The sequence below is a fragment of the Abramis brama genome (genome assembly GCF_963993115.1).
Source record: "Abramis brama genome assembly, chromosome: 8".
NCBI lineage: Eukaryota > Metazoa > Chordata > Actinopteri > Cypriniformes > Leuciscidae > Abramis > Abramis brama.
This window is the reverse complement of record NC_139970.1, coordinates 18,136,899-18,151,209: the sequence shown is the minus strand read 5'-3', so window position 1 is coordinate 18,151,209 and position 14,311 is coordinate 18,136,899. Positions and strand designations below refer to the sequence as shown.

General features: G+C 38.3%; 1 protein-coding gene across 1 annotated transcript; it reads right to left on the bottom strand.

Annotated features, from left to right (window-relative positions):
* Nucleotides 1-1,602: 1,602 nt before the first annotated feature.
* LOC311087848 (cystathionine beta-synthase-like) lies at nucleotides 1,603-13,215 on the bottom strand (the record flags this gene model as incomplete). Its single annotated transcript, XM_084121318.1, has 10 exons — nucleotides 1,603-1,887; nucleotides 2,191-2,272; nucleotides 3,791-3,831; nucleotides 4,075-4,237; nucleotides 4,541-4,622; nucleotides 11,614-11,654; nucleotides 11,898-12,060; nucleotides 12,362-12,443; nucleotides 12,807-12,931; nucleotides 13,170-13,215. 4 exons carry the CDS (start codon nucleotides 13,213-13,215, stop codon nucleotides 11,924-11,926), a joined length of 390 nt encoding a protein of 129 aa, XP_083977444.1. The 3' UTR covers nucleotides 1,603-1,887; nucleotides 2,191-2,272; nucleotides 3,791-3,831; nucleotides 4,075-4,237; nucleotides 4,541-4,622; nucleotides 11,614-11,654; nucleotides 11,898-11,923.
* Between the last annotated feature and the right edge of the window lie 1,096 nt (nucleotides 13,216-14,311).

The following is a 14,311-nucleotide window of genomic DNA, read 5'->3' as shown; positions in this document are numbered from 1 at the left end:
TTTATCAAAGAGACAAATGCATTAACTGCAATGGCACCATGTAAAACACTCCACTGTAAACCCCAGTTTTTTGACCAATGGTGATTTATACAAAGCTCTCCATTCTGGTTTTTCAATGATGTCAAGATTAAGTACATTTCGCCAGGGTGTATAACACTTATTATTCAAAGATTTCTTATTAAAGGCTTTTACACAATTCTTATACAAATCTTTGCCAAATACAGAATTTGAACCCACAATCATTAATTCTTGACAATCTAACAATATACTATTACACTCACACAAAATGGGGGATATACTCAAGTTTGGAAAGGGGTCTTTACAGTCAACATTAATAGACCCCTTCGAGTACTGATCCAACAATTCGGTTTCTTCACCAGTAACGGTTGATCTCCCTTTTTCGAATGCTTTTGCCACTATGCGGTATGATTTAATTCCAAACTGCTCAGCTATCACAATCACATTTTTAAAAGCAGATCCTGCTATTTAATGGAGATGACCGATTGTTGTCAACTTGGCATTACGCAAAGTCCTTTCCGGTATGGCAAAAGACATCTCACGTGATAAGTCCAATCGTGTGCCAATGACCAATGGCTCCTGTGGTAGCCAGAACAGGTAAGTACTGTATTACTTTCCCTATTTGTCTTAAAGACAAGACTTTGAACAGGTTTCGATAAAAATCTGGATAATCACACAGTTTTAATCTTTGAGGGTCCAACCAAAATCCTGTCCAATCCTAAGCCTTCCATACTTCAAGGCAGCACCCATCCACAAATAAGGTGTCCATTTTCACAGCAACCAAAGCTTGTATTTGTTGTGGCATAGATATATTCCTCATGACGAAAATTAAGATTCATATCAAGTTCCTCTATGTTGTCTATCAGAACCATTTATACATAATGCCTGAAGGAGAACACATTTCAACAAAGAGGACTTCTAATTGGAATCATCTTTATTGAAGAGACCAGTTTTTCATACCTAGAGAGCATTCCAACTAGAACCTCGTTCTTAATAAATGATGGCACATTAATACTGTTACTCTTTGAAGGCCTAGAAAGAGGTAACACATTGAGGTAAAAATACCACCAATCTCTACACCACTCTCTACTAACAAGTTCACCAGTTCAATCGTCTTAACAAACAGAACAATCGCATTGTTCATTCGCGACGCTGATAAAACATTCTCATTACATCGATTTTCACACCATGACGCCTTGTTATAAACTCCAAACTCTTTGCACCTGGAGCTACCATACTCTCAGTACGCAGACTGGGAGTGAAAACTCCCCCAAAATAATCACCTTTCTCTCACTAATATTATATATATATATATATATATATATATATATATATATATATATATATATATATAACTAATAACACAATTATACAAATTACTAAAGATAGAAAAGGGTAGAAAGAGTTTTCAAACACTCATACCTTACACCGCCGTCACAATCTCCATCCATGCTCCTCACTCACTCAATGCATGCGCACACACGGAAAGAGAGAGAGAGAGAGATTTTCTTGTTTATAAAAAATGTATTAATGTATTTATTTATTGATTGATTGATTCATTAATATTTTCTTTATGTACTTTAAAATCATTATTTTGTTCATTGCTCATGTAATGGTAAATGCTTTGGATATACTGTACAAGTCATGCCAATAAACCTCATTTGAATTGAAATTGAATTGAATTAAGAGAGAGAATAACGCTCCACCATTGTGTTCCCACACTCTTGATCATTCACTGTTCTTCAGACAGAGAGCACTCGGACAGCGAGCGTTCCCTCCTCTCACATGTGGCCACGTAGTTCAGCAGGTCAATGGCTGTCACGACCCCAAACACCATCTGCCTCATCTTGGGGGATCCATTACTCATGTCTGTAAGACAGGAACTGCAATTCAGACTGCGGACACCATCCACTGCAATGACATCACATCCTGCATTTACTGTACTTCATCTGCACAGGGTCCTGGGTTATTATCGGTAATTAAAACCATTCTAAAAAATAACAATTTTCTTTACTTGAAGTAAAATAAATATAAACTGAAATAAAAAATATATATACATATAAAATATATATACAAAACCCCCAAACATTTGAAATGTTCATGACTAAAAATGGAAAGAATCCAGATTGTTTAGGAAAGAGGTGGAACAAAGATTTCCAAAACTTGACTTACACTGAATCTGTACGTTCACAAGGGCAAAATGGTCCGTCTCCAGGATACGTGAGAGTTTGCCCAGGTTATCAGTTAGGCGCACCTACAGAAAGACAGACAAGTTAACTATTGAGAGATCACATTACTTGTCATTACTGGTTATTAAGTAACACTCGGTGTACTGATATTTAATTGACGTACAATTAACACATTATTTATTCAGCTATTATTTTCTTCTTCACCCTTCAGTCTTAATTATAGACAATCATATAATTACATCCAACCCTCATTTAGAGCCAGAGGGGAAATTAAATTAAATTAAATTAAACAAACAAACAAACAAACAAAAAACACCAGAACAACATGCACTTATAAGAATTTTCTGTAGGCTGTTTATTGTGTGAATACTTTTTCTTGAACCTTCTGCTGCATGTACAGAATGACAGAAAGGGGTGTGTGTGTACCCCTTCGAGTACTGATCCAACAATTCGGTTTCTTCACCAGTAACGGTTGATCTCCCTTTTTCGAATGCTTTTGCCACTATGCGGTATGATTTAATTCCAAACTGCTCAGCTATCACAATCACATTTTTAAAAGCAGATCCTGCTATTTAATGGAGATGACCGATTGTTGTCAACTTGGCATTACGCAAAGTCCTTTCCGGTATGGCAAAAGACATCTCATGTGATAAGTCCAATCGTGTGCCAATGACCAATGGCTCCTGTGGTAGCCAGAACAGGTAAGTACTGTATTACTTTCCCTATTTGTCTTAAAGACAAGACTTTGAACAGGTTACGATAAAAATCTGGATAATCACACAGTTTTAATCTTTGAGGGTCCAACCAAAATCCTGTCCAATCCTAAGCCTTCCATACTTCAAGGCAGCACCCATCCACAAATAAGGTGTCCATTTTCACAGCAACCAAAGCTTGTATTTGTTGTGGCATAGATATATTCCTCATGACGAAAATTAAGATTCATATCAAGTTCCTCTATGTTGTCTATCAGAACCATTTATACATAATGCCTGAAGGAGAACACATTTCAACAAAGAGGACTTCTAATTGGAATCATCTTTATTGAAGAGACCAGTTTTTCATACCTAGAGAGCATTCCAACTAGAACCTCGTTCTTAATAAATGATGGCACATTAATACTGTTACTCTTTGAAGGCCTAGAAAGAGGTAACACATTGAGGTAAAAATACCACTAATCTCTACACCACTCTCTACTAACAAGTTCACCAGTTCGATCGTCTTAACAAACAGAACAATCGCATTGTTCATTCGCGACGCTGATAAAACATTCTCATTACCGATTACTGCACTCACCGTTAATCTACACTCCTCTATATTTGCAGTAACATCGATTTTCACACCATGACGCCTTGTTATAAACTCCAAACTCTTTGCATCTGGAGCTACCATACTCTCAGTACGCAGACTGGGAGTGAAAACTCCCCCAAAATAATCACCTTTCTCTCACTAATATTATATATATGTATATATGTATATATATATATATATATATATATATATATATATATATATGTAACTAATAACACAATTACACAAATTACTAAAGATAGAAAAGGGTAGAAAGAGTTTTCAAACACTCATACCTTACACCGCCGTCACAATCTCCATCCATGCTCCTCACTCACTCAATGCATGCGCACACACGGAAAGAGAGAGAGAGAGAGATTTTCTTGTTTATAAAAAATGTATTAATGTATTTATTTATTGATTGATTGATTCATTAATATTTTCTTTATGTACTTTAAAATCATTATTTTGTTCATTGCTCATGTAATGGTAAATGCTTTGGATATACTGTACAAGTCATGCCAATAAACCTCATTTGAATTGAAATTGAATTGAATTAAGAGAGAGAATAACGCTCCACCATTGTGTTCCCACACTCTTGATCATTCACTGTTCTTCAGACAGAGAGCACTCGGACAGCGAGCGTTCCCTCCTCTCACATGTGGCCACGTAGTTCAGCAGGTCAATGGCTGTCACGACCCCAAACACCATCTGCCTCATCTTGGGGGATCCATTACTCATGTCTGTAAGACAGGAACTGCAATTCAGACTGCGGACACCATCCACTGCAATGACATCACATCCTGCATTTACTGTACTTCATCTGCACAGGGTCCTGGGTTATTATCGGTAATTAAAACCATTCTAAAAAATAACAATTTTCTTTACTTGAAGTAAAATAAATATAAACTGAAATAAAAAATATATATACATGTAAAATATATATACAAAACCCCCAAACATTTGAAATGTTCATGACTAAAAATGGAAAGAATCCAGATTGTTTAGGAAAGAGGTGGAACAAAGATTTCCAAAACTTGACTTACACTGAATCTGTACGTTCACAAGGGCAAAATGGTCCGTCTCCAGGATACGTGAGAGTTTGCCCAGGTTATCAGTTAGGCGCACCTACAGAAAGACAGACAAGTTAACTATTGAGAGATCACATTACTTGTCATTACTGGTTATTAAGTAACACTCGGTGTACTGATATTTAATTGACGTACAATTAACACATGATTTATTCAGCTATTATTTTCTTCTTCACCCTTCAGTCTTAATTATAGACAATCATATAATTACATCCAACCCTCATTTAGAGCCAGAGGGGAAATTAAATTAAATTAAATTAAATTAAACAAACAAACAAACAAAAAACACCAGAACAACATGCACTTATAAGAATTTTCTGTAGGCTGTTTATTGTGTGAATACTTTTTCTTGAACCTTCTGCTGCATGTACAGAATGACAGAAAGGGGTGTGTGTGTACCCCTTCGAGTACTGATCCAACAATTCGGTTTCTTCACCAGTAACGGTTGATCTCCCTTTTTCGAATGCTTTTGCCACTATGCGGTATGATTTAATTCCAAACTGCTCAGCTATCACAATCACATTTTTAAAAGCAGATCCTGCTATTTAATGGAGATGACCGATTGTTGTCAACTTGGCATTACGCAAAGTCCTTTCCAGTATGGCAAAAGACATCTCACGTGATAAGTCCAATCGTGTGCCAATGACCAATGGCTCCTGTGGTAGCCAGAACAGGTAAGTACTGTATTACTTTCCCTATTTGTCTTAAAGACAAGACTTTGAACAGGTTACGATAAAAATCTGGATAATCACACAGTTTTAATCTTTGAGGGTCCAACCAAAATCCTGTCCAATCCTAAGCCTTCCATACTTCAAGGCAGCACCCATCCACAAATAAGGTGTCCATTTTCACAGCAACCAAAGCTTGTATTTGTTGTGGCATAGATATATTCCTCATGACGAAAATTAAGATTCATATCAAGTTCCTCTATGTTGTCTATCAGAACCATTTATACATAATGCCTGAAGGAGAACACATTTCAACAAAGAGGACTTCTAATTGGAATCATCTTTATTGAAGAGACCAGTTTTTCATACCTAGAGAGCATTCCAACTAGAACCTCGTTCTTAATAAACGATGGCACATTAACCCTTTCACGCATAGTGGTCACTACAGTGGACAGCTATTAAAAGGGTCAGTCAGACATGCCAAGTTGCTCCGGAATATCCACCCATTCCTTCTATCCTATGAGACTCTTGTAGGTAAAAAAAAATATTGCAGCATCAAGCAATATCTAATGAGTCATATCACAGTAAAATTGTCCAAGTTTTGATTTTATATTGAGAGAAAACTCTGATTAATCACATGTCCACTGTAGTGGACGTCATGCATCAATTGCTATATTTCAGCTACAATTCATAATTATAATGTGAATATTGTTTTTGAAATTTAAAACTTAAAAACTTAATCTGCAGTGACTTTTTTTACTGTAAATAAATGTACTTGTATTATTAGAATGTAATTTTCATTGACATTGAAAAAAGTCATGTGATTACATAATGTATGACACTTGTAATGTGTTTCCTTACTCATAACATCAAAAAGTAATCTGATTTCGTAATGCATGTTACTTGTAATGTGTTTCCTTACTCATAACATCAAAAAGTAATCTGATTACGTAATGCATGTTACTTGTAATGCGTTTCTTTACTCGTTACATCAAAAAGTAATCTTATTAGGTAATGCATATTACTTGTAGTTAATTACTTGTTAGATCAAAAAGTAATCTGATTAGGTAATGCATGTTACATGTAACACATTACTTTACTTGTAACATCAAAAAAGTAATCTGAATGCGTTATGCATGTTACTTGTAATGCATTACCCCCCAACACTGATCATTTCAGATGAGATTGAAAAAACGTATCGCTAGGTTTTCTCAGAGGAGGGCTATGATAGAAATGTGCATGTCCATCTTGAACATAATCAGAATTATCAGCTAATACGGGTAAATCTCCATACTCTGGTGCACTGGAGGGAGCACCTGAGTGGTTTCCACAGTTGTACCTTGACAGACTGTAGAAAATTCTGATGGAATCACGTCCTCATGTTCTGATATCAAAGAAACGCGAAGTGCAACTTGTATGAAGCCTTTGCAATATTTTGCATTTATATTTTTTGTATATATTTGATAGTTTTCACATGATTTGATATAATTGTATTGATTAGTTTGTTAAATTCACATACTTTATCTGTTTGATTATTGTCTTATATTTAATATAGTATATCTTAATGTAGCAAGTGGCTCAATTTTAGCGACTACGCCACCCCAGGTTAACGGGGAAAACAACCCAAATAAAGCACACAAATACGTTCCACCTAGAAAAGGCAAGAGGCATGGGCTTCCGTGCAAAAATGTTTATTTAAAGCTAAAAGTTGATCAATAATTTAAAATCAGTAGTTCACATGGGTCATGATTGAATTGGACAAAGCGACAAAATTAAACCTTCAAGGTTCACAATAAACCCTCACAAGATTCACAATAAACCCTCACAAGATTCACAATAAACCATCACAAGATTCACAATAAACCATCACAAGATTCACAATAAACTTTCACAGGGGCTGAGGCTTCCGGTCAGGAGCAGGCTAGTGTGCTGGCAGCAGGTCTACCATAAGAAGCACGCCAACCCAACGTACACCCACCAAATTCACTGCAAATAACCAATGGTAGTGACACGGCAATGAAACTGCAATAACACTCTTAGTGAAGCAAAACCTGCGGTGAAACCGACAACCAGCCCGCTCCTGGAAGTCCTCAGCTCCTAAAGAAAAAAAGAAAAATAAATAATCAAACTAAATTTAAATAAACAAAGAAAACAGAAACATTCAAAGTCAATTTGTTGACTCTAACATGACGGAAACCAACAAGAAAATAAACAATTTACAATGCATCCCAAAATATAAATACTCTAAACACTCACATTCACATTAAAGAAAAAAACACATTCACATTCAAGAGAAACAAACAGATCTACTGTGACCGCGGCAGAAACTTACACCAAATACAGCGTTAACAGTAATAACATTACACCTAAAAATAATTCCAAGCAAACACAATCACTCAGAATCAAATAACAAAAAAAATAATCTTTCAAGCCCGCATAAACATGTTTGACTTAAATGTAATGGTGTGTAGAAAGCAGCAGCGTGGCTTTAAAGAGCGAGTGGCGGAGAGAGAGAGCGCGCGCGCTGTTTAATGCGACTGCTCACTTAACCCACTTTAGCATCCGTGAAGATCAGAGAATACGATCGTTACACTTCAACATATACCGTAAGAGAATCATGTAACAGCCTTGTTGATTGCAACAGGTGGTGTTCCGATCAGTTAAGCTGCAATGCCACACCGATGGAAGCCCTGAAGGCACACCGTACTGGGAGTAAGCAGCCACCCACGCGCACAAACCCTCAGCCACCCAACGGCACACTCAATCCATAGTTGCGACAGGAAGGGGCGGGCTTTCAACCATGACACACCCCAGGAGGCATGAATGAACGGTTTATATGCCCCAATGGGCGAATGCTCATTGGCCACCTACCAAATTGTACTGACATCACACAACTTCACTACATTCTACCCCTTACTTTTGTGTCGTCGCCCCGACGATAAGCAAACCCTTGCCACTCAACTCCAGGGCCTAAAGTAGGTAGAGACAAAATTAAACAAACCACCATAGCGACAACACTTAAAATCATTTACAAAAAGGCAATGGATATGCTTCACCGCACCTAAAATCTGAGAATACAGAGAACAATGGATCGGCGTCATCATACTCAAATCATTCAGACTAACTGACACTCATACCAAGAAACAAGTGGCACACAAGTTCTCTGCCATGACGGCTGCACACCGAGAAACGAGTGATACACAAGTTCTCTGCCTTGACGGCTACACAATAAGAAACACTGGTTACAAGTGCTATTGCCATGACGGCTCTACAACGAGATACACAAGTTCTCTGCCTTGACGGCTACATAATGAGAAACACTGATTACGAGTGCTCTTGCCATAACGGCTATACAACGAGAAACGAGTGATACAAGTTCTCTGCCTTGACGGCTACATAATAAGAAACACTGATTACGAGTGCTCTTGCCATAACGGCTATACAACGAGAAACGAGTGATACACAAGTTCTCTGCCTTGACGGCTACATAATGAGAAACACTGATTACAAGTGCTCTTGCCATAACGGCTATACAACGAAAAACACTGGTTACAAGTGCTCTTGCCATAACGGCTATACCACGAGAAACGAGTGATACACAAGTTCTCTGCCTTGACGGCTACATAATAAGAAACACTGATTACAAGTGCTCTTGCCATAACGGCTATACAACGAGAAACACTGGTTACAAGTGCTCTTGCCATAACGGCTATACAACGAGAAACGAGTGATACACAAGTTCTCTGCCTTGACGGCTACATAATAAGAAACACTGATTACAAGTGCTCTTGCCATAACGGCTATACAACGAGAAACGAGTGATACACAAGTTCTCTGCCTTGACGGCTACATAATAAGAAACACTGATTACAAGTGCTCTTGCCATAACGGCTATACAACGAGAAACACTGGTTACAAGTGCTCTTGCCATAACGGCTATACAACGAGAAACGAGTGATACACAAGTTCTCTGCCTTGACGGCTATATGCACTAACTTGGGCACCTCCTAGTACCAGTCAATGGTGGAGGTATGGAGGAAAGGCCTGTGGCAGAGGTGCTAGGTCCAGCAACACTAGCCCCCTGCAACTCAGACGCCCCCTCCCGTCGCAATCTCTCGTTATCAGCTCGAAGTTGAGCCACCAGCTCTTTAAGTTCCTGTAATTCTCCCTCCATTATTATAAAATATATATATTTTATACCCAACCCCAAGGGACGTCACCGAAGGGAGTCAAACCAGAAACTACCGTCTCCAGAGCACACGCTGCTGCTTTATTCCTACAAAAGAGAAAAAAAAAAAGAAAAAAAACACAATTACAAAACAAACTACTATACGGTCCCACGCCTCTGCCAAAAAATCCTGTGGACCCTGCCGACTACGCCACATGTAGCAAGTGGCTCAATTTTAGCGACTACGCCACCCCAGGTTAACGGGGAAAACAACCCAAATAAAGCACACAAATACGTTCCACCTAGAAAAGGCAAGAGGCATGGGCTTCCGTGCAAAAATGTTTATTTAAAGCTAAAAGTTGATCAATAATTTAAAATCAGTAGTTCACATGGGTCATGATTGAATTGGACAAAGCGACAAAATTAAACCTTCAAGGTTCACAATAAACCCTCACAAGATTCACAATAAACCCTCACAAGATTCACAATAAACCATCACAAGATTCACAATAAACCATCACAAGATTCACAATAAACTTTCACAGGGGCTGAGGCTTCCGGTCAGGAGCAGGCTAGTGTGCTGGCAGCAGGTCTACCATAAGAAGCACGCCAACCCAACGTACACCCACCAAATTCACTGCAAATAACCAATGGTAGTGACACGGCAATGAAACTGCAATAACACTCTTAGTGAAGCAAAACCTGCGGTGAAACCGACAACCAGCCCGCTCCTGGAAGTCCTCAGCTCCTAAAGAAAAAAAGAAAAATAAATAATCAAACTAAATTTAAATAAACAAAGAAAACAGAAACATTCAAAGTCAATTTGTTGACTCTAACATGACGGAAACCAACAAGAAAATAAACAATTTACAATGCATCCCAAAATATAAATACTCTAAACACTCACATTCACATTAAAGAAAAAAACACATTCACATTCAAGAGAAACAAACAGATCTACTGTGACCGCGGCAGAAACTTACACCAAATACAGCGTTAACAGTAATAACATTACACCTAAAAATAATTCCAAGCAAACACAATCACTCAGAATCAAATAACAAAAAAAATAATCTTTCAAGCCCGCATAAACATGTTTGACTTAAATGTAATGGTGTGTAGAAAGCAGCAGCGTGGCTTTAAAGAGCGAGTGGCGGAGAGAGAGAGCGCGCGCGCTGTTTAATGCGACTGCTCACTTAACCCACTTTAGCATCCGTGAAGATCAGAGAATACGATCGTTACACTTCAACATATACCGTAAGAGAATCATGTAACAGCCTTGTTGATTGCAACAGGTGGTGTTCCGATCAGTTAAGCTGCAATGCCACACCGATGGAAGCCCTGAAGGCACACCGTACTGGGAGTAAGCAGCCACCCACGCGCACAAACCCTCAGCCACCCAACGGCACACTCAATCCATAGTTGCGACAGGAAGGGGCGGGCTTTCAACCATGACACACCCCAGGAGGCATGAATGAACGGTTTATATGCCCCAATGGGCGAATGCTCATTGGCCACCTACCAAATTGTACTGACATCACACAACTTCACTACATTAAGTTTAAACCATAACCGCATGCTGTCCACTCAAGTGGACATCTGAAGATCTCTTTGAAAAATTTGTAAAAAAATTAAATAAAAATCAATTCTTGTTTTTCATGCCCTAAGAGCAATAAAAACACATAGGAAAAAAATCCTGACTGAGGTTATCATAATTCATGCATGAAAGGGTTAATACTGTTACTCTTTGAAGGCCTAGAAAGAGGTAACACATTGAGGTAAAAATACCACCAATCTCTACACCACTCTCTACTAACAAGTTCACCAGTTCGATCGTCTTAACAAACAGAACAATCGCATTGTTCATTCGCGACGCTGATAAAACATTCTCATTACCGATTACTGCACTCACCGTTAATCTACACTCCTCTATATTTGCAGTAACATCGATTTTCACACCATGACGCCTTGTTATAAACTCCAAACTCTTTGCACCTGGAGCTACCATACTCTCAGTACGCAGACTGGGAGTGAAAACTCCCTCAAAATAATCACCTTTCTCTCGCTAATATTATATATATATATATATATATATATATATATATATATATATATATATATAAAACTAATAACACAATTACACAAATTACTAAAGATAGAAAAGGGTAGAAAGAGTTTTCAAACACTCATACCTTACACCGCCGTCACAATCTCCATCCATGCTCCTCACTCACTAAATGCATGAGCACACACGGAAAGAGAGAGAGAGAGAGATTTTCTTGTTTATAAAAAATGTATTAATGTATTTATTTATTGATTGATTGATTCATTAATATTTTCTTTATGTACTTTAAAATCATTATTTTGTTCATTGCTCATGTAATGGTAAATTCTTTGGATATACTGTACAAGTCATGCCAATAAACCTCATTTGAATTGAAATTGAATTGAATTAAGAGAGAGAATAACGCTCCACCATTGTGTTCCCACACTCTTGATCATTCACTGTTCTTCAGACAGAGAGCACTCGGACAGCGAGCGTTCCCTCCTCTCACATGTGGCCACGTAGTTCAGCAGGTCAATGGCTGTCACGACCCCAAACACCATCTGCCTCATCTTGGGGGATCCATTACTCATGTCTGTAAGACAGGAACTGCAATTCAGACTGCGGACACCATCCACTGCAATGACATCACATCCTGCATTTACTGTACTTCATCTGCACAGGGTCCTGGATTATTATCGGTAATTAAAACCATTCTAAAAAATAACCATTCTTTACTTGAAGTAAAATAAATATAAACTGAAATAAAAAATATATATACATATAAAATATATATACAAAACCCCCAAACATTTGAAATGTTCATGACTAAAAATGGAAAGAATCCAGATTGTTTAGGAAAGAGGTGGAACAAAGATTTCCAAAACTTGACTTACACTGAATCTGTACGTTCACAAGGGCAAAATGGTCCGTCTCCAGGATACGTGAGAGTTTGCCCAGGTTATCAGTTAGGCGCACCTACAGAAAGACAGACAAGTTAACTATTGAGAGATCACATTACTTGTCATTACTGGTTATTAAGTAACACTCGGTGTACTGATATTTAATTGACGTACAATTAACACATTATTTATTCAGCTATTATTTTCTTCTTCACCCTTCAGTCTTAATTATAGACAATCATATAATTACATCCAACCCTCATTTAGAGCCAGAGGGGAAATAAAACAAACAAACAAACAAAAAACACCAGAACAACATGCACTTAACTTATAAGAATTTTCTGTAGGCTGTTTATTGTGTGAATACTTTTTCTTGAACCTTCTGCTGCATGTACAGAATGACAGAAAGGGGTGTGTGTGTTTGTGTGTGTGTACCTACCTGTTTCAACTGTTTGTAGAGAACTGTTTGTAGAGAACAACGTGACGATGCCCAGAATCTGCCTACAGGGAGAAAACCAGACACCAGACTGAGCCACACCTTCCTCCACTTATTTCTTCCTCCATCTGTTAGATCATTTTCCAATTTTTATAACGACATGACACTCTAAGTCTCAGTCTTGGTAGCACTGTACATTTTGCGTGTCTCCGTTGTCCGAAACACTTGGAGCCTCTAATGAGCCGATGATACAATTCAGGGAGACGTCAAATGAGCAGTTCTGGGGTACACAAATGTCCAGGATATCAGAATGTATGAAGCTATTAAAAAACCAGCAAATTCAAATGAAATGACAGAACCACTCACCCTCAGGTCGCACTGGGATGACAGTGACAGCATTCCCTAAGGTCATACCCCAAGCTATACGTTCCACAGGAAAACCACCATAAACATTGTTTAATAAAGGGCCTGCTCAAGGGCCTAACACCACAGCTTCAAATTAGAAGGGGTCCCTTCTAGGTTATATGGCTAGGGAACCCGAAGGAGCCCCAGCCAATCACTATTCAGGGGAACATACTCACCCGAAATGCCACCAGGAAGGCCTGACCTGGCGTCATTTGCATTGGACACTTCAGCCTAGCCAACTTCCTGTCTGTCCGAAGACAGAGCCTCTGGACACTTGCCTTTATGTAAGGCAGCTGACAGTGAACCACTCGGCCCGGATCTCAGAGACGGGGTATCCAGGAGAGCATGACTCAGCATAGTCATGTTAAAAAGAGATGGTATTCATCCCTCCTGGGATGGTGCTGCTCTTCTCTCTAGTAATATGGCACATAGTCTTAAACATGCTCAAACATGACAATCTGGGCCTCAGGTCAGGAAGCAGACAGACTGGCTAAACCGACCGTCTGCTAGCAGCTTCGCGTCACCAAGGTCAGATAAATCCCATCACATAGAGCCTCTTTCACCTAGCTATCATCATATAGAGACTGTGTCTGTTCCCCGAATTTGGAAATCCAAAAAACGTTTAAACCCATCTAAGGTTAAAAATTTAATTGATGTCCAACAAATAAAAAAACAGCTATAATACAGATGAGCAAATGCTAAAGCTTGGGTTACTGAATATTCGATCGCTTACTTCAAAAGCACTCATTGTTAATGATATGATTTCAGATAATAACCTAGATATGCTGTGTTTGACAGAAACCTGGCTAAAACCAAACGATTACATTACTTTAAATGAGACCACCCCGCAAGATTACCCCTTTAAACGCAAAGGGGGTGGTGTTGCTGTAATTTATAGAAATATTTTCAAAACCACTAAGAAATCAAGTTTTAAATATAAGTCTTTTGAAGTGTTAGTGCTTAATGTAAAAATATATAGTATAAATGATAGAGATTTGAGATTTGTGCTGGCTACTGTATACAGGCCACCAGGGTACCATAAAGATTTTATCAAAGAATTTGCGGACTTTCTATCAGAATTAATATTGACTGCAGATAAAGTA